The following is a 27,224-nucleotide window of genomic DNA, read 5'->3' as shown; positions in this document are numbered from 1 at the left end:
TATGGTATCGCGTGCCCAGGAGAGGTGGCTGGACGCACGTTAGGAAAGCAGGCGCTCAACGCAGAGTGCTTTGTTTTCACGTGCACTTTTCTGTATCGGCCTCGGTTTAATCCACAAGTTTAGATTGTCAGAAAAGTTATGAAATTTTGTATGACTGGCGTGGAGAAGAGGATAGTCATCACTTGTTTAATGAACATTGTGCCTTTTGCATTGGGTTACTTATCATATGCAAGAATGTCATTTGAGACCAACATAACCTTTGTACTCGGAAGAAAATACTGGAATATTAATACTATTTTTTTTCTTTAAGCAAATCTTATCTGTATATAAACTGAAATTTGCTTTCATTTTCCTAAACCTGCCCATCAGAATGCCATCTGACAACCTATCCTTTTGACTTCTTATCTATATTTATTTTATATGTATTTATCACATTGTCAACATTACTGTTGATCTGGTCTTGTCAAATTCCTGGGATATATTGCACCAATCCTGCATCCAGTTTTGTGGAGGATTAAATATAACATTGCAATGATTATCCACAAACTGTTAAATAATGATGTTTCTCCAAGTGTGTATGCCACCCTCCACATTTATAATCTACCCCATACCGTGCATTCTGCAAATCAGACTGGATGGACCATTTGATCTTTATCTGCTGTTATTGCTATGTTATGATGTTACCTTACAGAGACTAGAGAGAAGGCATTTTCTGTAGCCAGTCCCATCCACTGGAATGCCCTACCAGAAAATTTGTGTTTACAATCCTGCAGTAAAACCTTTGGGAAAATAGTTACTCTTTTATTTAAGCAAGCTTTTCAATTAGAGGGGTAATATTTTTCCCTGGCTTTTATGTCTATCTTTCAGGGTCTGAGGTGCCTGGTTTAAGATATTGTGTTAATTTTCATTTGATTTTTCTGTATGTTCATTCATTGTGTGTAATTTTATGTTCGCCACTTTGAATGAAGGATAAGGCAGGTTATAAATATTTTAAATAAATAAATAACATATAATTGAAACATCATATACACATGATAAAACATGTAGCAAATCTTCAGCAGTCAAAATTCACAAACTCATCTGTAAGGGTGCTTTGAGAGGGTTCTCTGCAAAGACAGACCAGTTGGTAATATGATGATAACATCATATTAAGATTGAGTTGATCAGACTTTTGGAAATAGCCATGGCTGTATTAATGTTAAAATGTTAAGGGTTAGCCTGAATCCTAAAGTATGTTAAAGGTCAGCATTAAGTTTTGCTTCTGAATTCAACTTACAAGAAATCATATGACATACAAGAATGCAATATTATTTGCATATAAGATAAGAGATTTAACCAGTTAGAAAATGTTAAGCTTACAAAGACACTAACCAATTGATGGGTAAGTTTGGGGGGGTGACATATATAACCTACTGTAAAATCTAAAGACCTCTGCATTTGCTGGGTGATCTGCAGTTTTCCTTAAGATAAAGATTTTTCTTTGCTAGCTGCTATTAAGTGCTTAATTTCAACATCCATAACATACCCTAATTTATGTCTAACTCTTACTGACTCTACTGTCTAGTTGTTTGTGAAGCATGGCTTGCACTGTAAAAGAAACTCTAGGTATAATGGCGATCTCTCCTCCCTGGTAATTTTTAATCCACATGTTTCATTTTACCTCTTCCTATCACGTGTTTATAGATCTGCATCCACCCCCAAGAGAGGGAGAAGACCCTTACAATCTTGAAAATGCTTGCAAGAACCTGGACTATGTGGTGAAGATGAAGGGGGGTATTCCCTACATTTATGGTAACGTACAAAAGATGGAGAACGAAGAGCCTCGAAGTATGCCCTATCCAGATTTGGAGACCTACACCCTGGATCTCAGTCACATTCTTGCTCTCATCACTGATGGCCCAACGTATGTCTGTCTGGTTTTTCTAAAGTGCACCAATTTGACTGTTTTCTCCCCTGCTAAAATGACTTCAGTTTTCATTCTTTAGCACCATTCTGTCTTATAAAAGCACAAGAATATGCCGGTATTATGAATGTGATCTGTTTCAATCTCTTATAGCATCATAAGGACCTCCTAATTTCTAAGGACTGACTATGCTTCAAAAAATGTAAATAAGTCCTTTGAAGGCATTTTTCAAAAGATTTTACCTTGGTAACTGAGCAGTATCCAGGTAAAATTGGAGGCTGAAAATTTGTTCATGCTTTGATTTTTATTTTCACACAACATGTGCGCACACAGATGTGTATGAACGTACATACCTGTTCAGGCGCCGTACACCTTGGAAATCAGACTGACTTGGACAGAACGTTGCTGTCAGTAAATGCTTCCAAACCTGCCTCAGTTCCCTAGTTAGATGTTATTTATAGAGTTTGCAGCATTCATTAGTGCCAATTGATAGCTTTAGCAGTCACAAAGTGCTCTAGCCTTTCACACATTTATTGACTCAAGCTTTGCCAAATATGCAGCTACACTAAGATTGGTTTGAAAGAGATTTCAGCAGTTCTTATTTTATGAAGCAAAGACTGGTCTATGCTGTATAAAAACATTTTTCTGAGTCAGCCTTGTAATTGCGTGGCAGGACTATGCACTGTCATGTGGAAGGTCCACGGATCGATCCTCCAAGGTGGGTGCTCTGCACCCTTGTTTGGCCGTGGCTAGGGATGCAATGGAAGAAGAGGTAGTCCTAGTCATTGTTGAAGGTGACACCTAGTGGCTGGATTTAGAGCCCGTGATACAGGATTCCTGATGGAGCTCTGTTGCATTGGCTCCCAGCCTCAGGAACAGCGGGAGGGTGGGTGGAAATCCACAGGTAGTTGTGAATAAAGGCTCATGGCACCAGAATCCAGCATGGGTACTGACTTAACAGGAAGGAAAAAGAGAGAGGAGGAGCTAGTGGTCAAAAATAAATTTCTGCTAATCGTGACAGATTGTATTCTCGGAATAATATTTCTGCACTTCTTGCTTCACTGAGATGCTGTGAAATTTAGCAAATTGCAAGACAAAGGGAGGAGGCATACGGAATTATTTTGATCTCCAGTCTTTCTACTTACTTTGAGAAATCCCATAGAAATTGTATAGTCGTGTGTTTTTTTTTTTGTTTGTTTTTTTAATAGTACTTTTCCCCTCCATTTTCTCATACCATTACTACATTATCCATGTTAAACGTTTTCTTATCTTTCATAGTGAATCGTGAAGGACCATGCTAATACCAGAAGTTGGATATGACTTTAGGTCATATGAGATAAAAGTTTATTAAATACGTAGCTGAAGTTCAGTATTTAATAATAAAAAAAAAAACCCATATTCATCACAAAGTAGCTTTCTAACACATTTTATAATATGCATTTTCTACAGGAAAACGTATTGCCATCGAAGACTCAACTTTCTAGGATCAAAGTTCAATCTTCATGAGATGTTAAATGAAATGTCAGAACTGAAAGAGCTGAAAAGTGTACCGCACCGGGATTTCTACAACGTTAGAAAGGTACCATATGTGTGAAAAGATTCCTTCGCCTGCATCTTTTGGGGTGGAGGTTTCTGCTGGAAGAGTGATCTTAGTACAGAACCCTTTTAGGAGGATGTTCTGTAACTTTAGAGGCGGTTTCCACTTTGGAATTTTGCATGCCATGGGAATAGCGTGGTCTTGAGATATTGCGGGTGTGTTGTACCAGTAATGGAAAAAAGAAACATTGAGGCCCCCCAAATCCTCGCTGATCAAAATAAGAAAGGAAGCACAGATGTGTATGAAAAATGAAGTCATGAGGTTGGACATGACCTTCTGTGACTTAGTGTTATTTTTGATTGTTTATCCAATAATGGGCCTAATTTTCTAAGCATTTTTCCCATAGACACAGAATGGGAGAAAAGCCTTACTAAATCAGGTCCAATGGATCCAAAGGTGGATTAAAATCAACCCCAGTAATGGTTTTAGTAGGCTCATCACCCATGATGTGAGAAGTAAGCTGTTGAAAAAGACACGAGTTGTCAGTACTGGGAGCCTATAATTTAAAAAAGTGAACTTTTTGCCTCCAGTAACAACCAATGCAGAAACCCATCTTCCCTCTATGTCCATGACCTGATTCACAATGTGGGCGTCTAGTCATTTATGAAATGGAAGTGCTACACCACGCTTCTTTTTGATTGCCATACACTCGATGCATAATTAAGCTCTGGAATTCATTACCAGAGGATGTGATTAAGGCAGTTAGTGTAGCTGGGTTTAAAAAAGGTTTGGACAAGTTTCTGGAGGAGAAAACAATATAGTATGGCAATATAAAGCTGTTATCAAAACGATTTATCCTATTCTATGTTGATAGAAAATTGGGCCCATGAGGTAAAGTATAGCAGAGAATCTTGTCCTTCCCTCAACATTGGCAGGGATTGTGCAGTAGCAACTTCAAAAAAATATCTGCTAACTGCATAAAGAGGGGGATTTTCTGTTCTAGAAATAACTCTGTCTCACTACAGTGCCACCCTCCTGTTGGCCAATCAGATTCCGGACATGCATTATGCTGACCCTCTTGGGGCCCCAGTTAAAACAGCCAAAATGCGACCTGAGCTGTACAGCGTGGGCAGAGGATAAACAAACCATGAACAACATTTCAGGGCAAGGAAACCAGAGTTGAGGAATGTGTCTCGCTCTGCAACACTGAACCAGCAAAGGCCAACACCAATGGCAATGAGGAGTCTCTCCCCAGGGCACTGCAGAAGTGAATGTGTCGGAAAAATACCGCAGGCCCTTCAGAATCAGAGCTACCACCTCCGAGAGGCTGCAAATTATCAACACACGTCCCCAAGTGTCCAATGGCATTTATAAAATGTAGACTTCTTTTTTTTTTTTTAAGTTTTTTATGTTTATAAACCTTTTGAGGAAGAATCCAGATAACAAAATGGGAAGATCATTTCTGTCACAGCCCATCTGACAATCAGTATAACAGCATATTTGGCATAAATTTCCTCTCTCTTTCTTTTTTAATTTTATTTATTTAACACTTTTTTTAATATACTGACATTAGTGTGCAACATCATACCGGTTTACGTCCGAACTGACAGGTGGAAAGTACATAAAATGGGAACGGGGGGTAGTGAACCGGGAGGTGAGGAAAAAGCCGGAAACAGAGCAAAAGATATAGTGCAACTAACAAGTGATATACTGCAAATAACAAGAAATAGTAAACAATCCCCAGTCGTACATTACCTTGAACCCCTCTTCTCTGCCTCACCACCATAGCCTGCCTCCTTCTAAAACAGCAAGTCTAATTCTCAAAGTTCTTCAAATCTCCAATGAATTCAACAATTCATTACATACTCTATCGCTCCGAGTCAGGATAAATGGCTCCCAAATTGTAAGGAATTATTTTTAAAATGACCTTTCCTATGGTTGTTAAACAGTAGGCAACTGGAAGAGATCCAAGTCTTCTCCATGGTCCCCTGGCCTCCTCTCTAACTTTCTCAAGGCATTCCTAGCCCTTTTTAAAACCTTTCTACGGGTTTCCTTAATCCTAGCCTTCCTGAGGGTTTTCCAAACTGTTTTAAGGGAATGCCAATTCTTGTGTATCCTGAAGGAATACTAATCTTTTGACAATTGTGCGAGGAAAAACTCATCCTTTGTTTACAACCACAAAATTATTGCCTATGACTTTGTCTCTCAATTTATTCCATGACTGGTGGTTGATTTTAGTGCAGTTACTCCTTTACTTGTAGAAATGTATTTAGAATTCTCTTCCTCTTGAAGGGTCTTGTTTACTAAACGTATTTCCCTTAGGTACAAATTAAGAGAAAACTCCACCATACATAGGGTCCAAGATATATAAGACTTATAGTCTATAAGAAAATGCTGCTATAAAGAGTCTTTCTTTTTGTTTTTCAATTTATACTTTATTCAATTTTTAAATTCAAAACAATGAATAAAATTTTCAAACTTAAAGCAATAAATTGTGTACAATCTCAGGCAAACTTGTACACAAAAAACTAGAAACAGTCAAAAAGAAATCATAATTGACACATTTATCCAATAAATGGGGATCTTATTCAAAAAGAAAACCTCTTATGATACATTTAACTGGAGAGAGAGGGAGACATTTTCTATATTACGGACCTGTTTCTGCTGCTTCGACCTGATTTACCTTTGCTAATTCTTTATCGCCCAAAAACCTTTCTAGATGTTGTGGTATACTAAGAATAAACTTCTTACCTTGATAATTAGCTAAACATCTACATGGGAACCTTAAATAAAAGGTTGCACCCGATTCAATAGTCTTACTTTTCAAAACCAGGAACTGTTTCCTGCGCACCTGAGTGGCCCTTGAAACATCTGGGAAAATACAAATTCTTTGACCACAAAATAACAAATCCCGATTTATTTATTTATTTATTTATTTTTGAGAAATTTTTCAAAAATGAATTCTTTATCCTTTTCTAAGGAGAAAGATACAAAAAGGGTTGCTCTTGTTTATGATATCTATAGATTCCTCTAAAAAGGTTGATATTCCTGGGGTTTGCAGTTCACCCTGATCCCCAGGAGTATCTTTCAATTGAAGAGGAAAATAATGAATCTTAGAGAGAGTTGGAATCTCATTATCTTTATATGCTTAAATTTTCCTTAAGATACTTTACAAACATCTCATAGGGTGATAAAAGTCTTATATAAGGAAAATTGACAAATCGTAAGTTTTTAACTTTCAATCTCATTATGCACTTAGTTTCAACATTTTGAGCATTTTGAATTTTCAATGATAAGTTATTAACCCTAGATTCTAAATGGGTTAATTTTTTTCCCCGATCTTTAATCAACAATCTATTTCCACCAATCTTTGCAGAAAAGGATGAATTAATCTGAGTTACATTAGTATCCAGTTTTAGCAGCATTCTCCACAAGTCACCCAGGGTAACATTAGAAGCGTCTACGGCAGCTGCCTGTATGCCTCCAATGTTTACAGAAGGGCTTCCATTTACTCCTTCCTGTTGGTGAAACGTCAAAGGTTGTGGGGCTGCAAATTCCACAAATGACTCAGAAACATTTCCAAAACTCACTTTTGCTGCCTCATTTTCAATGGTATTGCCTTCCTCTGTATGTCCTGAGGGCTGTGTAGGAGTTGGGCCTGTGCCAGGACTCTGAGACATCCAACATGTCTCTAACGCAGTCCTCTCTTGGCGGGTTGAGCCTATTTAAAGGAGCATCCATCGGACCAAACCTTGAAGTAGCTGGAGAGGAGGTGGTGATTTTGGCCTTTCTCTTGCACCCCATAAACTCCAAAACAATATTTCTGTATAAAAATATGGCAGTCAAAGCCAGTCTAAGCCGCGCGCGCGCCCCTTTGGAGCACGCGGCTTAGGCGTCGCGGCAGCGGTGCGCCGCTTCACCCGGGGTTTTAAAGCCCCAGCCTCCAACCGATAGTCTTACCGCGGGAGCCCTTAGCTGAAACAGCTGATGTCAATCAGGGCTTACCGCGGGTGCTTGGAGGGCTGTGACTGAGCTCCTCTCTCTCTCCCTTCAAGGCCCCCTATAAAGAGTCTTTCTCAAGCAGAGTGATAGCGGGAAAGGAGAACGGTATTGCACAATGAGGGCTACCTATGTCTTTTTGAAGTACCATAATGTGAATGTACACGGCACAGGAGGCGATGGAGTTCATTTATAGGAGGAGTAGCAATGGAGAAGTGTCAGACTGGTGACAGCTGATGAGTGAGCAATGGAGCTGGGAATCCAACAGCAACCTCCGGGACTTGGGGGCATATTCATGACAGCCATCCCTTGTCCCCAAACAGGCGAGAGGTTACTAAATTGGAAAGCCATATATGTTTGGTAAATCCACCAATAAAGCCTTTTTGTTCTACGTTAAATGTTTGTTGCAGTAATGCTTGTTTTCAGTAAGGGCAGAGGGATATGTTATATCCCATTCAACTGTTTTTTAGAGATCCAGGAATTAGGAGAGAGACTGGAAAAACTGGTAGTAATTTGGCCAAAATGAAGGCATTTACCATGAGCTGGCCTTTCTGACAGAACAATGTATAAAAGGCTGTTGTGTTAACAGACCACGCAGAGAGATTTTCCCACCCTTCCTAGATATGGCCCCGTTATCCTTTTAGGAGCTAATTACTCTCACCCACAGCTTCGGTCTGCGTGAGGGTAATGGTACCAGACAGTGGTTAAGTGACTGGAACTGTGGTGGTAATTCCCGGATGTGGCTTCTCGTTGCAGGTCGATACTCACATCCATGCTGCTGCTTGCATGAATCAGAAGCACTTGCTGCGATTCATTAAGCACACCTACCGGACTGAATCGGACAGGATTGTTGCGGAGAAAGATGGAAAGAAGATGACGCTGAAGGAACTCTTTGATAGTCTTCACATGGACCCCTATGACTTGACTGTAGACTCCTTAGATGTTCATGCTGTAAGTCTGCTCCTTTGGTGTATACAAAGCAGTAATCGCCAAGTAACGTCATTTGATGCTACTATGCAACTGTTTTGTCTTCAGTTGCCAAACAGACTTGGGACCTTTTAATTAAAAAAGGACTTTTCCCATTCTGTGCTTATGGAAAAAAGCTTTACTGAATATCATTTTTACTATTGCATTGTCGTAACTTTTTAAAGCAACTTAAGCAGGGGCAATGTTAAAAATGTAGATTATAGGTCAGTTATACTAAAGGTTGGGTTTTGTTTTTTTTCCCCAATATTGTGTCTTTGGGAAAAATGTTTAATTTATTAGCCCATCTGTAACTCAAAAATAACTTGTGTTAGCAAGTAAAAGACATTGAATGGAATGTACACAGTTTGGGCAGTGATACGGTTAAAATAAATCTAATGCATCATAACTATGGCAGAAGCAATACTGTAGCTTGTCTCCTCTCCAGGGTCGTCAGACCTTTCATCGATTTGACAAGTTTAATGCGAAATACAATCCAGTTGGCGCCAGTGAACTGAGGGACCTATACTTAAAAACTGAGAACTATCTCGGTGGTGAATACTTTGCCCGCATTGTCAAGGTAACTACTATTGTGGCTTTCCATGGATGCTCTTGCTCTTTGTGAAATCAATAATTACCATTATTAAAAGGTCTTCTCTCCTTATTCTCATAGCACTGTGCAATACAACCTCTTGAAGAAAATTATTTTGTAAAAGTGATTTCTGATTTTTGAATGGCTTATTCCTAGTCCGTGCTGTATTCTGGTTGCTGGATTTCAGCTGAATGCAACTGTCAGGGCATTGGATTTCCCTGGAAGGGCCCGTCATAGCCTCAGTCCTTCCCTGACGCCAGGGTAGTAGTAGTTCTCTTTTCTTCAGCTCCCCTGAGTTCTTGATTCTGAGCTAGTTACAGATGGTATGGAAACCAGGCAGAACATAAATTGCTGTAACAAATAAATAAGAAGTTCCTCCCAAGCTCTCCCCCCTCCTTTCTTCCAGGGTCCTCCCCTACTATTTTTCTTTGAAATGTTTGACTTCCCCCCTCCCCCTGTAGGTGTGGCCTTGGCCTGTCCCATTCATGCCACCAAGATCTCTGGCATCAGCCCTTCCAACAATCTCCTCTTCATGAGAATTAATTGTAATAACACTCAAAGAGTCAACAATATGTATTCATCAGCTGTTGGGTTGCCTCCACCTCTGTTAGCTTTTTAATCTGGGTTACTGTTTGTACAAAGGTAAAAAATGTACCTTTGACCTGTGCAATGAAAAGAAGCGTTTTACACACTCACTCACTGCGCAGTGTCTCCTTGCCTGAAACTCTCTTGTGAGGTGTGGGGAGAAGACAGAAAAGAGTATATTTGTCACACATTAAAAACTCCAAGCATGATGCAACAATTTTGCAAAATAAGCCTTTTTCTTGTGCAGCAGTAGAGCATAAAAATGTTTTACGACATGGATCCAATGCATCTGTACAATCAGGTTCTGGTTTTACACAGTGATAAACTAGTGTCTGTGAGGCAAAATGATCTTTAGAAAGTGTGCAGGAGAAGGGCTGACCTATTCTATCCATGAAGCCAATATGTGGCCTCACATGTTGGTGACATTCACTGGAACAGGCATTCCTGCTAATCTGATTATTGTATTTATTTACATTTGTTACTTGCACCATCTACTAAGAGCTCAAAGCGAGGTACAGACAGCACACCACATACCAACAGAACAATATACAATATACAGAAAATACAAAGTCAGCAAAATCAATTTCAAATAACAGTAATAAAAATCTAACTTAATAAAACATCCATTCAATAAATGCACAAACAGCAGAACAAAATCAGCACAATAAATCTCCACTTAACACTAAACTATTGATAACTATAGCCATCAAAATCACTGTCATGTCTCAAAGCAATATCATTCTAAAAGAAATCGTTACACACATGATCCACAGGGACTGCCAGCAATCAATACAATGAACAAATATCATAGGCCAGGGGTAGGCAATGTTAGTCATGGGATGCCACAGATAGGTCTGGTTTTCAGGATATCCACAATGAAGATGCATGAGGTATATTTGTATGCTCTGCCTCCATTGTATGCAAATATCTCATGCATATTCATTGTGAATACCCTGAAAACCAGACCAGCTTGCGGCACTCCAGGACCGGTGTTGCCTACCTCTATCATAGGCGAAGGACTTAAGGCGTGAAAGAAGAGCCAAGTCCTCAATGTCTTTTATGAGGAGCTGAGAAGCACAGAATGAACGGATTAAACCATTTCTGAGGAATGCTGCTGAGATCTGTGGCCACACTAGTCCTACAAAATCCCCCCAAGGTCTTTATGATACAAGTTTAATTAGCTGTCTTGTTCTAACAGGAAGTAGCCCGAGAGTTAGAAGATAGCAAATACCAGTATACAGAACCTCGGCTGTCCATATATGGACGTTCTGCCGAAGAATGGAACATTCTGGCAAACTGGTTCATCAAGAACAAGGTCTACTCTCCCAACATGCGCTGGATAATCCAGGTTCCCAGAATTTAGTAAGTAAACCCAAGTTGTTAATACTGTTTAATTGATTACCGCTCTGTAAACAGTGTGCTTTCAGTGTTGGTCTGTTTTCTCTCTTGTTCCACTGCATGTCATTGCACATCTTGCTGCCTTGTGTGGTGGTGACAGTACAGCAGGGTTCTTCAGAGCTTCTTTCACGGTGCTTGTGATTTTTGTTTGATCATTACTGTGCTTCCTTCATCTTCCTTTCCCCTCTCTCTGTCCTTTCATTCTTTCTTTCTTTCTTCCTTCCTTTCCACGTCCTGCCCCCATCCCCCGGTAGCTCAGAGAAGGTTAGAGTGCAAACAGCTGAAGTAAAGCAGATCCACGTGTATGCGGAAGAAATATGTCCCTGTTTTGAAAAGCATCCAAGGTGGTGTAAGAATTGCTTCCTAATTCAGGAGTCTGCACATGGTAAAGGAAAAGTGTCACCAGCTCCATGCATCTAAATACTTCAGAAAACTGACAAAAGGATAGTTCCGGTTTCATGAAACCAACAGGAAAAAGTGGTTTGCAGCCATTTGAAGTCTTCCCTGGTGTGCACAAGAGATTCAGTTCCACCAAATCCATGAACAAAATGGAGTACCACTGCCTAATCATGAAAAGGGGTGGCTTCTGAAAGCAGGACTTTGGCACAGTTATTAAAAGCATGAGCTAGGATGACACAGATGGTATTTTTCAGGGGCAAAACGCACGTCAGGTCTCTCTGCATGTCCTTTAGCCCACATCGGGGGGGAGGGATTAGCACCCACACACATGCTTTGTGAATTTTTAAAAGTGTGCACATAATTTCTGTGGGGGCAAAAAACTACCTGTGCACATCAGCAGGTATAAATGCGTGGGCAGTTTTTCTGGGATAATTTTCCAAGGGAAGGAACGTGGGGGGTTTTTGCACCAATGCGAGCAGTGATAAAATTAGCCTCCTTGTGGCTAATTTTGAACAGGGCAGGTAATCTTTGAAAATCTGTGGGCACCTTTGTGCCTGCTTTTTAACTGCGGGCGGGGACCACAGGGAAAGTACACCTCAGAATTTGAAAATTTTGCATGTGCACTTTTTCTTTTCTACCTGCCCCTTTTTTAAATTTTTTTTTTTTTTTAAATCGCAGCTAAATCTAGCCACTTTGAAAACTGTCCTTGTTGCCCTGCTTTAAAAGGCTAAGTACCTTTTTGGAGGAAAATTTAAACCAGCTCATTGCATAAAGTATCTCCCTACGTAGTTGCCAAGGCTGCATGAGCCCTTCACAGGGGGAGAGAGTCTCGTTCCCCTAATCCTACAGGCAGCCTTGCAGAATACAATTGAGACAAACAAGATGGTGAACAGGAGGGGGGCAATTTTCAAACTGTCCGCACTGTGGCAAAGACTCTGCGTGCACCAGACCTCGTGGACTTGCTCTCTGAAAACTGCTGTGAGCGCAGGTGCACTCGCGGCCACGTGCACCTGCTTTTTGTGCAGGCAGAATCTGCTTGGAAGAGATTTGTCCACTTGTTTGGAAATGCCGTCTACGTGTGCACTTCTTCTCCCCCGACCTGAACATGCCCACAAGAAAACCTTCTCTTTGTGCAGCTAAAAGTCCATGCATTGTGGCCGAATGCCCAGACTTTTAACCACATTGAGGGATGGCAGTTTTTGGAGAGCTGATTTAATGCAAGTAAACTATTTTTTTTAACACTACAGAAATCACTTAGAAAATTGCACTCATGGATGGTTATTTCATAGCCATGGGCAGGGCTGAAGCCTACATGTAACCTGTACACACAGACATTATTAAACTTTGAAAATGCTTGGGGAATTGACCCAGTGTGCACGGTGTAAAATTACAGCTCCTCTTTGGAGAGGGTGACGGATGCAGGTTAAAACTGAAAAGTGTGCTTGCAAGTTCCAGTTCTGCTCTACCTCTGTCCCGGGATGCCCCTGTGTAGTTTGTGTAACAGTGTGCGCATAGCCCGGTTACGGGCACACTTCTATGCCCAGAGCCATTTATGTGCCTAAAACCAGGATTTCTGCACGTAAATAGCTTTGAAAATCAACTCCTAAGTGGGCAAAGCTGAGAACAGACCTTACTTGTATTCCTGGGGACCTCATAATTAATTTTTGCACTAGTGAGAAACCTGGTGTAGAGGGCTGCCCAGGTTCTGACTCTGCTTTAACACAGATGACAGAAAAATCAGCCAGATCATTTAAAAAATGATAGCTCTTTATTTGTGTCTTTCAGTGATATATTTAGGTCAAAAAAGATTCTGCCTAGTTTTGGGAAAATGTTAGAGAACATCTTCTTACCTCTATTTGAGGCAACAATTAACCCCTCAGATCATAAAGAGCTACATCTTTTCCTGAAATATGTAAGTATTGATGGACTTCATTTCTCTTCTGCCTGGGTGGTGGGTTGGAGGAAACGCTTTACTGAAGAGGCTCGGGAGAAAGTGATTGGGAAATCTGGTGGCTATTATTAGACCGTGGCTCATACCAGCTGGTGTTGACAAGAGAATGACAGAGTGTGTAGTCCGATGGCCCTGAATGGTATTCCCTTCCTGCCTGGGGAACGAGCCAGAGTCAGCAATCAAACTGCAGACTGGGGCTGCTCTGTGCTACCTCAGTCTGGTTTCCGGTCCACTTGTTGCACTGCCATTTGTTTTTCAGTTTGCACAGCCACTAGATCTTCTTCTTTTTAAATACCTTTATTACAAATTGAAACTGTCTGTCCTCTGCTATTTTATATTTAAACAAAAATGCTCATATTGTATACATGTTAGCAGACACAAAATGCGCCTGAATTAACACAAGTTTGGCGCTGCCGCTCACAAGTTCCAAACTTGCGATAACTTCAAACCTCTCTTAGTTCTATTTAAGGCAGCCAAAGCTTGCGAGAAACAAATCCTTACTAGAACAAGGATGTTATCTGACTTCCAGGAAGCATTGATTGTGGAAAGAAAGTGCCTAGTTTTTTGATGACTATGAGATTAGCATCTATGCTCTAATCCATTCATATGCATACATGAAACAGCTGGGCTCTGTACATACCCCTCAACATATTCCAATAAGGATGGGGCACTGGCAGCTGCTGCTGTTATGTTGTACAGATGTTCTTTTTAACTCTTAGACACTCTGCAAGGACTCAGTCCTTTGTACTTTTTTCACATACTTCAAATACACTGCATGTAGAATCGGCAAAGTTTGACAAGGCAATCCCTACAGTCTCTAAAGTTTCCTGGGATTGTAATGCAAAAATCCATTTGCAAATTTCATTAGTTGCTCATTCTGGCTGATCTGTATCTGACTAATTAGTGATGACAGCAAACAATCTGTCGGATCTGTTTCATCAGCCAAAAACCCCAATAGACTTTACCTCATAGCATCCCTTCCCCTGCTCTGAGATCATGGAGGAAGGCACATTTTAGTGCTTTTCCTTCTATGCCAGACATTGGCTGTCCTGATGATTTCACAGTCAGTTTGGTTTTTCAGGATATCCACGAGGAATATGCATGTGGTATTTGTGTATATTGGGGGCCCAGTCTATGCAAACTTATCTCCTGCATATTCATCGTGGATTTCTTGAAAACCCAAATGGCTGTGAGGTCACCAGGACAAATGTTGGGAGCCCCGTGCTCTGCACTGTCCAGCCAAAGCCGTGGGTGCAATTAATGAGATTTGCCTTTCTTATGACGATGTCTGGTGGCCAGTTAAGTAGCAGTAGGATAAGGGACAGGAGAGAAAAGTGGAAAAACCACTGGTGCAAAGCTTTATAGGCGAGTATAAATATCAAGAGCAGTAATAACACAAGGACCCCCCAATCTCAGGGTTACAGCAGCAGAATTGCAAAGAAAATCATAAAAATGTCATTTCTGGGTTCATTTCAGAGTCTGGGTTTTCAAATCTGAATACTGACATTTTTTTCTATCTTGCAATTCACTAAAAAATGAAGCAAACCCCTGAAGCTGACAATGTCCCCTGCTAAAGACTCCTATTATGGCCATAGCTTAAAGTCTTTCCCTCTCATTCCTGCTGTTCAGTTTGTTTTTGTCAATGATCAGTGACGGATTTAGGATTTTTGCCACCCCCTAGGCACAGGCCCAGTGTGCCTGTTGGCAAATCCAGGCCTGCTCATGATGCGTGTTTAAATGCCAGCTGTTGTCCATGCTGAATGGTTTCTCTTTGTTTGCCAGTTCTTGTCACTGCAGGCGTGCGGAGTCTCTTAAACAGTGTTCAAGCAGTGCTGGCTTTCCTGCTCTGTTTTCTCCTGCATTGAATCAGAAGCACAGCTTTTTCTTTTTTTTTTCTCTGTGTACTGCGGTTTTGTCTGCCTGTTGCTGTTTCATGTTTGCTGTTCTGATCTGATTGCATAGTTGAGATTAACCAGACGGCCTTTTGCGGGCATGCAGACGAGAACTGATCTGCAGTCTCCAGGTTCCCTGTGGCACATAGGGGTAAAGGCTGACTTCATAAGGCTTTTATGCTTTTCCAAAAGCTGCCTTGCCATCTTAAAAGGCCTCTCTGCAATGCTTTTTTTTTTTTTTTTTTACTGGCGGTAATTTCCATCATAAACAACCTTTCTGAGCACCTCACACCCTAGCTGTAAACGCTGTCTCTTGTCGGTGCTTTGGATAGCTACTCAGCACCTTACCCATGCAGGCAGTTAACTTGCTCTGCCCTACTCATACCGACTCTGGGAAGAGCTAATTCTGGGAATGAGGTTTCAGCAGCACTAATTCATTGGCATTGCCCCAAAGTGATTCTTCTGATTCTTAGGGGAGGCACTTCTGAGAATGTCACACCACAAGTAGCCAGGATTAAGGAAGGGGTAATGGGCACTTAATGGCCTCCTTATAAGAGAGAGTCTTGCATGAAAGCAAAAAGAATGTAAGACGCTGTATCTGGTTTTCTTGGAAGGCAAGACCTGTGGGTCTACAGGGTGACAGTGATCCAAATTATATTTCAGGATCAGAAAAGAAGAAAGGTGAAAAGATGCACCCCTGAACTGGGGTTTGTCGAGGAAAGCAGGGTGGGCATGCACTGAGAGAGAAGAGGCCAGTGGCTGGCACACGAATGGTGCTGAAGGGTTCAGGCTTATATCAGGGCTTCCTTATTCTCCTACCTCTTCCCTCAACCAGAAAAGGGGACTTGCAGTAACGCCACTGAGGGGTGGGAAGAGGAGGAAACTGAGGACATGAAAAAGTCATTTTATTGTAAATAGTATTAAATCTGCAGGGTAAGTGGAAAGAGAGAGTACGGCAAGAGATGAAGACTGTGGGGGCCCATCTGGTCTGGCTCCTCTTCCTGCTGTAGAACCTCAGGTTCTGCCTTCACGTCCACACAATTAAGACTCCTCTGTGCTTATCCCGGGTTTCCTTGAACTCTGTTATAGAGCTGCTGGCACTGCTGCAGAGCTTGCATTCTTCTGCAATATTTTACCTTCGTTCCTATCTGCTGTACATTAGGCAGAACAAGCACCCTACGGAGCAGAGGGCCAGCTTTCAAGACTTTTCTCCCATGGTGTGCCTATGGGTAAACCCTCAGCGAATCAGGTACAGAGTTTGGTTAATGAGAACACTCTTCTGTTTCAGGGTGACAGGATTTGACAGTGTCGATGACGAATCCAAACACAGTGATCACATGTTTTGCAATAAGAGTCCGTGCCCTGATGTCTGGACATCTGAGCAGAACCCCCCATACAGTTACTATCTCTACTATATGTATGCAAACATCATGCTACTCAACAATCTTCGGAAGTAAGTAGCAAATCGAACCCTTGGGCGTTGTGTTCCTATCGTTACCATGGGGAATGCGAGCAGGGGCTGAATGGAGTCTAATCTTCAGACAAGCAATATGTGCACTGGGCATTAGATAGACCTTTAGTCCATTTTTAGCTTGGGACACTGTGAGGAGCAGATTCTGGGTAGCACATCAATTCACATGTTGCACAATGTGTAATCTTTTATGTTTGCAGCGGGCTCTAAAGTATCCAATTACATGCTTGTGCCATGGACCAACGGGTGAGATACCACCTTTCAAGGGACAGAGATTTGATAAACTCCAGAAACAAACTGCCTGTAAAGTGTCTTCTCCTCCTGGAGATAAAAATCGTCTGACTCCACAAACTCAGTAATGGTGTGTGGAAATCATAGCTCCTTGGCTTGCATTTCCCTTACTCAGTCTGCCTGCAGCGACATACTTCTTGTGCTCATGCCTTTTAACATGCAGGCAGCAAGGAAAGTTACCACCACTCTCTTGTATTACTCTGCCTATGGTCCATGGCGGCTTGTGCTGCAGGAAACCCGACTCTTAGGGCCAGATGGTTAGGGGAAGTCTTTAAATTATGCACAGTATTACTTTAGAAATGCCATAATCTGACACTAGCAAAAATACGCTACTAATGTATATTCCTTGCATGATTTGATTGCTGAATGCAGTGACATAATTTTGACTGATAAACCAGTACTTCGTCCGTGTATCAACAAAACCATTTTTATTTATTTTTTATTTATTATTTTTATATACCGACATTCGATCTCAATCGAGATATCACACCGGTTTTTTACATTCAGGTACTGTAGGTATAACCATAATGCAAGGCTCCAGTCTGCAGCCAAATCCCAGCCCAAAAGCATCTTGTCCCAGGATAAGATCCAACCATTGGGGTAGATTTTATAATTTTGCGCGAGCGCGAACAAAAGTACGCTGGATTTTATAAGATAGGTGCGTAGCCGTGCGTATCTTATAAAATCTAGGGTTGTCGCACGCAAGGGGGTGCACATTTGTGCAACCTGTGCGCGCCGAGCCCAGCGCGCGCTGCCTGTTCCCTCCACCCACCCCCCCCAGCCCTATCTAAACCCCCCCTTACCTTTGTTAAGTACATAAGAAAATGCCATACTGGGTCAGACCAAGGGTCCATCAAGCCCAGCATCCTGTTTCCAACAGTGGCCAATCCAGGCCATAAGAACCTGGCAAGTACCCAAAAACTAAGTCTATTCCATGTAACCATTGCTAATGGCAGTGGCTATTCTCTAAGTGAACTTAATAGCAGGTAATGGACTTCTCCTCCAAGAACTTATCCAATCCTTTTTTAAACACAGCTATACTAACTGCACGAACCACATCCTCTGGCAACAAATTCCAGAGTTTAATTTGGCAGATTTACGCCTGCTGAAAGCAGACGTAAATCTGCACGCGCCAGCGGGCTGCTGGCGCACCATCACCTGACCCGGGGGCTGGTCCGGAGGCCTCGACCACGCCCCCAGGCCGGCACCACGCCCCCAGGCCCGCCCCCGAAACGCCGCATCACGCCCCCGACACACCCCTTTTATGAAGCCCCGGGACTTACGCGCATCCCGGGGCTCTGTGCGCGCCTGCGGCCTATGCAAAATAGGCTGCAGGCGCGCGTAAATCCGGCTGGATTTACGTGCGCAGGGCATTTAAAATCCAGCCCATTGGTTTTATTTTCAAATTATAAGTCTAATAAGGCACTGGAGCTTATGTATTAGTGAAATGTCAGCTTTTCATGAGTGCATATTTATATTTATTAACCACAACTATACAAAGTTTAAAAAAAAAAAAGCAATAAAGAAAATCTACAAATTACAAACTTCCACAATTAAAAACAAATAACATATAATGAAAACGCCTTATTGCTTAATCATAAGTCTAAATGTTGACTTTGATTCTTGCCATCTGAGTGGCTGTACCCCAGGACTGGGGAAAACTTGTTCCACTGAATTCACTGTCTGAATATTCCTACCCTCCTGTTTGAGGACCACTATGAAAAGCCCTTTAAATTCCTCACTCCCCAAAGAAATACATTTTAGCTTGGAATGACTTCTTCTCAGGCTTTTGTCATCTCTGTGGGGAATTGCCTGCCAATCACTGGTCTCTGCCTGGGGGGCTTTTGCTTCAACAGTTGGCATTTGAAGAACATACACAAATATCCTGTTTAGAGTTTTTTTTCACATTCCCAAGTGCACTTTCATCTAGAAAAAAAAAATGAAAGAAAACATAGGCAAACTAAGCGAAATGAGGAGAAAACTTTGGCAGCTTAAGAACATAAGAAATGCCATGGTGGGTCAAAGCAAGGCCATTGAGCCCAGCAGCCTGTCTCCAACAGTGGCCAATCTGGGTCACATGTACCCAGCGGATCCCAAAAAGTAGATCTATTTCTTGTTACTCACTCCCAGAGATAGCAGTGGCTTTCTGTAGTCAACCTGACTAACAATGTTTTATGGACTTCTCATAAGAGCATAAGAACTTGCTACACTGGGTCAGACCAAGGATGCATCAAGCTCAGCATCCTGTTTCCAACAGTGGCCAATCCAGAATACAAGTACCTGACAAATACCCAAACAGTAAACAAATCCAATGCTACTGATGCATTAATAAGCAGTGGTTATTCCCTAGGTCAATTTGATTAATAGCAATTTATGGACTTTTCCACCAGGAACTTACCCAACCCTTTTTTAAACTCAGCTATGCTAAATGCCTTAACCACGTTCTCTGGCAATGAATTCCAGAGCTTAATTGCATGTTGAGTGGAAAAGAATTCCTCTGATTTTGTTTTAAATGTGCTACTTGCTGACTTTATGGAGTGACTAACATTGTTTAAATACAGCATGGATTATTCTTCCCTATATGCAGCATCTTACACTTGTCCACATTAAATATCATCTGCCACTTGGATGCCCAATCTTCCAGTCTTGCAAGGTCCTCCTGCAATTTATCAAAATCCACTTGTGATTTAATTACTCTGAATGAATAATTGTCATCTGCAAATTTGATCACCTCACTCCTTGTTCCTCTTTCCAGATCATTTATAAATTGTATTAAAAAGCACCAGTCCCAGTGCAGATCGCTGAGGCACTCCTGTTTTATCTTTTTCCACTGATAACTGACCATTTAATCCTACTCTTTCTGTTTTGTTTTGTTTTTTTGACCAGTTTGCAATCCAGAAAAGGCCATTGTCTCCTATCCCATTACTTTTTAAATTTTCCTAGAAGCCTCTCATGGGGGACTTTATCAAACGCCTTCTGAAAATACAAATCCACTATATCTACCGGTTCACCTCTATCCACATGTTTATTAAACCCTTCAAAAAAAGTAGCAGATTCATGAGGCAAATTTTTTCCTTTTGGGTAAATCCATGCTGGCTGTGTTCTATTAAACCATGTCTTTTAATGTGTTCTGTGATGTTCTTCTTTAGAATAGTTTCCATGATTCTCCAAACTTCTTTTAAACCCCACTATGCTAGTTACCTTAACCACATCCTGTAGTAACAGATTCCACAGCTTGATTGTGCGCTGAGTGAAAAAAATACTTTCCACGATATGTTTTAAATCATTCATTTCATAGAGCATCCCCTTGTTTTAATATTATTTGAAAGGATAACATATTTTCTTTGTGATCCATGGTGCGACCACATCTTGAGTATTGTGTGCAGAATTAGAAAAGGTACAGAGAAGGGCAACCAAAATGCTTCAGGGGTTGGAACTGCTCCTATATGATGAGAGGTTATACAGGTTAGAGCCCTTCAGTTTGAAAAAGACATGGCTGAAAGGGGATGGAGCAAGTATATCAAGGATGGATATTTTTCCATTTTATTCTCCATTCCTTTTTGAATCACTCAACATTTTATTTGCATTTTTTGACCATGAATATGTTAAATAGCACAGGCACTGGTACGGATTCCTGTGGTACTCCACTAATGATTTTTCTCCGTTTGGAAAACTGATTAAGTCTTACCCTCTGTTTCCTGTCTTTTAACCATTTATCAATCCACAGTAGAACATTGCTTTCTATCCCAGGACTTTATAATTTCCTGAGGAGACTTTCATTGGGACTTTGTCAAATGTCTTTTAAAAGTCCAAATATACAGAGGGTGTAATTTTCAAATGGAGTTGCGTGTGTAAATGTAACATACTATTGTAACAATTTTCAAAAGCCATTTACCTGTGTAAAGTGCACTTACATGGGTAAATTCTATGGACACTTCTATGGCATATATTGTAGCAATTTTCAAAAGTCCACTTACATGGGTAAAGTACATTTACACATGTAAAACCCATTTTTAAGTGTTTAAATTCTTTTGAAAATCAGGCCCTATATCAACTGGCTGACCTTTATCTGTTTGTTTATACCTTCGAAAAAAATCTAAAAGATTGGCAAGGCATGACTTCCCTTACTAAATAAACACTACCAACCGCAAAGATGCACAGAGTAAGCCAAAAATTCATAACACAAACAAAGGCGAAGTCAAAAATGCATCTTACCAAATCTCTTAACTGAATATATGGGGTATCAGCGAGCCATGTCGCATGCGATTACATCGCTGCTGGATTACTCAAACATTTTACCCCAATCAAACAAGATTTATTTTTTGTGTATTTTTAGAAAGCAAGTAAAAACTATCTTTAGCAATAACCACAAATCATAAATACAACATGGAGTTTGAAACTGTTACACAAGCCCTGAATGCCCAGCTGCAAGTCCTGCAAGAGGATTCAAACAAGTACTCGGCTTCCTTGGGACGGAGTATAGAAACCCTGTCAGCTCGTTATATCCCAGCATAGCCTTCTTATTTCTGATACCTAGTATGGGAAGGTGCTTTCTGGCTTGGTGATTCCCCCATCTTCGACCCTAGCATCTGTTAATACAAGAAAGGGACCGTTCCAGTTCAGGGTAGGAAAGGAAAATAGGAATAGTGATTCACTTCTCTGGGAGCAGGTGCTGGAGCTGGGGAAGGGATGTAAAGAAGTGTATACTGGGGGCCCCCTTAAAAGGCCAGGACCAGGCATTTAGCCTGACCCAGCTTAGGACACAGCCCAGAAGGGAATTCTGTCCCAGGGCATTTCCCTGAGCAGGCCTAGGAGGGGGAATAGTCCTGGGAATGAGGACAAGACTGTCTATTGCTGTGACTTTTGATTTAGAACTGCTGAGATAAGCAGAACTTTCTTCATGTTTTCTGTTGTTCTGTAAACAATAAAACTGATGATTTGTGACGAAAAGGTTGGGAGTCCAGATTCCTCTGTCCTCCGCTACCACATTAAAGCCAAAACTTGCTTGCATGTTATCACACCTGTGAATATAATTCACACTCTGGTATCAGTGTTCCATTTGTTTTATCTTCTTTCCACTGTGTCTCTGAGATGCCTATATCATCATCTATATCCTCTTATAATGCCATATATTCAGACTCTCCAGTCTTACTGTACAGGCTTCTGGCATTGGCCTACAGATATTTCTAAAGTATGCTCTATCTTTGTATTCTTATTTCTATTTGTATTCACAACCTGCTGATTAGTAGAAAATACAGGGTAGCGTAGAGTCATTTACATCTCTGTGCACTTTTATCTACATTCATTTGGCTAAGTCAGCCTTAACTACAACTTCACTACTGAGATATTCTAATTTCCCCATTTTGCAAGTATCCTTGTAAGACACCTCCCTCTGAACTAGGTGCTCCTGGAGACAGAGCAGCTTTTAATGTTAGAGTCCACCCTGGCAGGGGGGGAGCCCATCCCTTCAGAACAGGCTTCCCTTCCCTAGCATCTTCCCCAGTCCCTAAGAAATCTAAAGTCCTCTTCCCTGATCCATCATCTCCTCCACGTATTAAGACACTCGGGGTCCTGTGCATGGAATGGGAAGAGTTTCTGAGAATGCAATCCTGGAGGTTCTGGATTTCAATTCAGTACCTAAAAGCCTATATTTGGGCTCCAGCATTTTCACTGAATAAGGCCCTTGCTTAAGTAACTTTCAGTTATAATATCTACGATACTGCTGCCATATCTCTTCTGGCACATACGAACCATCCTGTTGTGCTGTCTTTGGTGCTACTTGGCCTAAGAATGGGATATTAAATAAACGAAAATTTCCAGGGAGGTAAAAAAGTTTTACAGTAGTTATGTATTGTAAAGAACATTTTTATCTTAACATTATTACACCATTTTAAAGGATAATCTAAAGCTCATGTACTTATGTTTTTAGACACCACACAGGCCCCTTCTTAAGATGTAACCAATCTGTTAAGAGTTTTTTCTCCTGAGTAATATAGGTACTAGAACAACATACTATAAAATTACAAAAGATCATTTTAATTAGCTTGCAAGTGATGCAGCCAGGTCAGGTTATCAAAGTGACATCAGAGATTCTCTTCCTATTTAACAGAAGAGTGAATGGGTTTGATATTTGACAGAAGACAAGTATTGTTCAGAGGTATTCTCCTTATATTTAGTATTTAAAAAATGTGAAAAGCATGATTAATTTTAATGTGGGCTTCTGACCATCACAGGAGCTGTCCAAACCATGGTGCTGAACTGCAGTAAAACACATTGTAAATAAACCCAGAGTTTTATTGGTCATCACTCTTTTTTGTTTGATTCCTGGGGTTTTTTAAAAAAACATGTTCTGCTACTATACTTGCTTAAGACCGCATTTCTGAAGGCACCAAAAAAAAAGTGGAAATAATTGTCTTAAGTGTTAAAGAAAATGCAGTATGGCTATTACTCTAATTTATCTAAAAAAATTGACTTGCAGACATGTATCACTGCAATTTTTCATGACCTTAGAATAGATCTGAAGTGCTGGGCAAGCCCTGGTCTGGCCGAGATTTCTCACCTCTGGATTTCCTTCCTCTTCTACAGGGAGAGAGGGATGAGTACCTTCCAGTTCCGACCACACTGCGGGGAAGCCGGCTCCATCACGCACTTGGTGTCTGCCTTCTTGACAGCCGATAACATCTCACATGGGCTAAACCTGAAGAAGGTATGGCTCCTCTCACCACATGCAGAGATCATTTTGTCTTTTAGTTGCAGTAGATGAGCATGTTTACCTGATATCTCCCTGTTTTTGACATTAGGTTTTTTTACCCTAGCTTTCAGAGGTAGTTGCAAGGAAGGTGCATTTTATAGATGATGAATTTCCAAATTACATAAACATCAGTGCCAAGGCAAAGCATCTGTCTTCTGTCTCCCTACAAATTCTTTTGGCAAGAACAAAGATATTAACTGTTGAACTCATGGACTTCAGTTTTCAAAATGGTTTTTTTTCCAGTTCTATGTGAAACATTTTTGAAAATATGGTCTGAAACATGTCTGCTTATTCTCTTAACCAAAAAGCCTTTTCAAATTAAGGGGTAAGACACTAACCAACATTAAGTTTGGAAGAATTATATAAAATATCTGGAGCAATGTATGCTGGTTGCCATGCTAGTCCACTTGACATGCAGAAATACAGGTCAAAAAACAAGCTACAGAGACCTTTTGATTGGACTAACACAATACATCCATGACTAACGTTTGAGAGCTGTGCTCACTGACCTGATATAGGGAGCATACTTCTTGAAGCTGGTCACAGGTATTGCTTGAAACTTATTTCTGTAAAATAGTGAAATCAATTGGGCACTAGATATGGTTCAAGTAGAGATCAAACTCCTGCCAGTGATTGTTGTTTCAGTCCTCTGTGGGTCCATGCCTGATGTGTTCATGCCACTGGTTCACTGATGAAAAGAACACTATGACATTGCTGTTGGCAGCAAAATGACATTCAATTTTTTCTAAGCCAGCCACTGCATTCTTTTGTGACATGACTTCTGGAACTGATGCTCTGTAAACTTTTTTTTTTTTTTCCACACATGCACCTTGAATCTGAATGAGATTCACTTATGTTGAGCTAAATGTCAGATCACAGAACTTGCACAGTATTGTGCCAGTCATCTAGAAAATCTGGTACAACATGTGAGCAATGACTTATACCACCTGCAGACTAGATGTGGAGCGTGGCATGTAAAGAAGCAAAGCAGAAGTAAAATGGCAAATCTGTCTCTCTGGTTTTATACACTTCCTCCTTTTTCCCGTGTCGTCAGGGAGTCTGACAGACAGCACTGTGTCTTCAAACAAGCCCCCTCCCTTACATATGTGGCAGCTCTTTTGGTGCACTTATCTCCACTGTTAGCATGCTGAATGTTTGCTAGAGGTGTGGGCCTGTTTTGAATTTAGAGCCTGTGCACGTAATGATTGTTTTCCCTCTTCGTTGGCAGAGTCCAGTTCTCCAGTACCTTTATTACCTCGCTCAGATCCCCATTGCGATGTCTCCACTGAGCAACAACAGTCTCTTCCTGGAGTACTCCAAAAACCCACTGCGAGAGTTTCTGCACAAGGGACTGGTAGTCTCCCTCTCCACCGACGACCCCATGCAGTTCCACTACACTAAGGTCGGTATGGAGGGGCCAGACTGGGCTGCAAAGATTTACCAATATTTAAAGGACCATGGGCTGATGCTAAGGAAGACTAATTTGCCAGTGAATTTCACAGATTGACAGGCACACAAAATGTATGGGTGGGGGTCATGTCTCGCCTCAGCAGTAGTCATTCACATTGTCCTGGTCTGTGCTTCATTTACCATTTAAAATAAAAAAAAAAAGTATTGTGTGATGAAAATCTGGTGCAGCCACGACCTGGCTCAGACCTTTCTAGGCTTCCATTTTAATGAAAGGAAAATCTCATTTAGCAGTAGCAATACTGTTGTTTTATCAGAGCTCACTGTGATTGCTTTTCCTTTGTACTGTATATCACTGGAATCAGTAGTAAAAGACCTGGTCTGTAGTAGTGGTCCCTCTAAATATGCCCACCCTGCTCCAGTTATTCATTTTTTTTTCTCTTTATTGAATCTTTCCACTTTGTTTTAAGAAATACAAGTGCTTACATCATTTAACAATCATTAAATTTTCTAGAAAATGTATTTTTTTTAATGAGATATTACTTATCTTGCACTTCTTAACATTATAGAGGAAAATTAGGGGGGGTGAATAAGAAATAAAAAGGAGCACTCTATACCATATCTAGAATATAGAAAGAAATGTATGGTCCTCCAAACTGTTCCCACATACTTATTTCAATTAGAACCACTTCCACTTAAATTAATGACCGGTACATGCCTTCTGGCATTCAGAAATCCCCTTAACTGCACAACATCAAAGAAAATAAGTATTCCCCAACATTTTCCCAATACATTTACATGGGTACTTAGCCAGGAAACCTGCACCTAAAGCTATTACTTCAGGCTTTAATTCCAGAAATGCCTCCTGCTCCTGTTATTCTAACTGAGGCCTTGTTCCTCTTTGTATTACATATACGTTTTGTTACAGAAGACTAACTCTGCGGCAGCAAACCTCCTTTTATAATAAATTGATGGTCCCCAAGCCCGTATCTCATAAAGAGAGACTAGTGGGATCAGGCACTGGACTACAGAGTTAGGAACCTGGAAATTAAAGGAATGCAAATATTAGACTTGTTTTTGGGCCTGCTGGCAGAGACTGGGATTTGGTGCCTTGAGCCTCCATTTGCACCTCGAAACTTTTTCCTTTTTTTTTTTTTTTTAAATATCCCCTCTCATCTCATCTAACCCAGTTCTTGCAGTGAATGGTCCCTGGCTGGGATATAAGAACATAAAATATGCCCTACTGGGTCCAGCAAGCCCAGCATCCTGTTTCCAACAGTGGCCAATCCAGATTGCAAGTACCCAAACATTAAATAGAGCCCATGCTGCTAATAGCCACTGCTATTACCTATTGATTAGAAGCAGCTTATGGACTTATCCAACACTTTTTTTTTTTTTTAACCCAGCTACATTAACTGCCTTAACCACATCCTCTAGCAACGAATTCCAAAGCTTAATTGTGCATTGAGTGAAAGAAGCCACGGACCAGAGCTCCGTCCAGATCCCTTCTGCAGTCCCCCTCACTCCCCACGGGACTGTGAATGCTGTCTCCACAGCATCACTAGTCTCAGCCCGCCCAGGGAGCAGAAGATCTGAGTTGGAAATCAAACCCAGGTCTTCTGTTTGGTAGGTAAAGATGTGAAAAAATATTAACTGTGGGCTTGATCCATCCAAATTCATTTTTGCCCCAGAAGGGTGAAGTGTGGGAAATATTTGGCTTTTGCCAAGCAGCAAATCACAGTGGAAGCTATTCGTAAGTTATTCAGCTAAAAAAAAAAAGTCATCCTGGCTTGATAAAAGAAATTCTAGGCATGTAGATGGAAGTGTCACAATATATATTCCACTAACAGACATGCCCACAAACATCTAGTCAGCTCCTCAGCATGCATGCCTGTTTATTCACCTTGGGAGGCCATCGAGGTGATATTAAACGCTTGTTCTGGTCTGTTTCTGGGTGTATACAGGAAGCACTCATGGAGGAGTACGCTATAGCCGCGCAAGTGTGGAAGCTCAGCACATGCGACCTGTGTGAAATTGCAAGAAACAGTGTGCTGCAAAGCGGATTATCAGATAAGGTAAATTGTA

The 27,224-nt window shown here is 41.0% G+C and overlaps 2 protein-coding genes across 4 annotated transcripts in view; one reads left to right on the top strand and one right to left on the bottom strand.

The window, feature by feature from the left end:
- The window catches only part of AMPD3 (adenosine monophosphate deaminase 3), a 61,139-nt gene that overhangs the window by 28,046 nt on the left and 5,869 nt on the right, over nucleotides 1-27,224 (top strand). For all 3 annotated transcript variants that reach the window (XM_029582662.1, XM_029582663.1, XM_029582664.1), the window contains 10 exons: nucleotides 1,684-1,903; nucleotides 3,353-3,482; nucleotides 8,196-8,390; nucleotides 8,851-8,982; nucleotides 10,778-10,941; nucleotides 13,162-13,288; nucleotides 16,509-16,672; nucleotides 23,567-23,687; nucleotides 24,961-25,134; nucleotides 27,104-27,214. In XM_029582662.1, the coding sequence (XP_029438522.1) occupies nucleotides 1,684-1,903; nucleotides 3,353-3,482; nucleotides 8,196-8,390; nucleotides 8,851-8,982; nucleotides 10,778-10,941; nucleotides 13,162-13,288; nucleotides 16,509-16,672; nucleotides 23,567-23,687; nucleotides 24,961-25,134; nucleotides 27,104-27,214 (1,538 nt within the window). The remainder of the gene's footprint in view (nucleotides 1-1,683; nucleotides 1,904-3,352; nucleotides 3,483-8,195; nucleotides 8,391-8,850; nucleotides 8,983-10,777; nucleotides 10,942-13,161; nucleotides 13,289-16,508; nucleotides 16,673-23,566; nucleotides 23,688-24,960; nucleotides 25,135-27,103; nucleotides 27,215-27,224) is intronic.
- The window catches only part of RNF141 (ring finger protein 141), a 40,429-nt gene continuing 31,716 nt past the window's right edge, over nucleotides 18,512-27,224 (bottom strand). The window contains exon 7 of the mRNA XM_029582668.1: nucleotides 18,512-18,907. The gene's annotated coding sequence lies outside the window, so the exon portion shown is untranslated. The remainder of the gene's footprint in view (nucleotides 18,908-27,224) is intronic.

Source organism: Rhinatrema bivittatum, chromosome 17 (genome assembly GCF_901001135.1).
Source record: "Rhinatrema bivittatum chromosome 17, aRhiBiv1.1, whole genome shotgun sequence".
Taxonomy (NCBI): domain Eukaryota; kingdom Metazoa; phylum Chordata; class Amphibia; order Gymnophiona; family Rhinatrematidae; genus Rhinatrema; species Rhinatrema bivittatum.
Note: the sequence above shows the minus strand (reverse complement) of the source record. Positions and strands in the feature narration are given on the sequence as shown.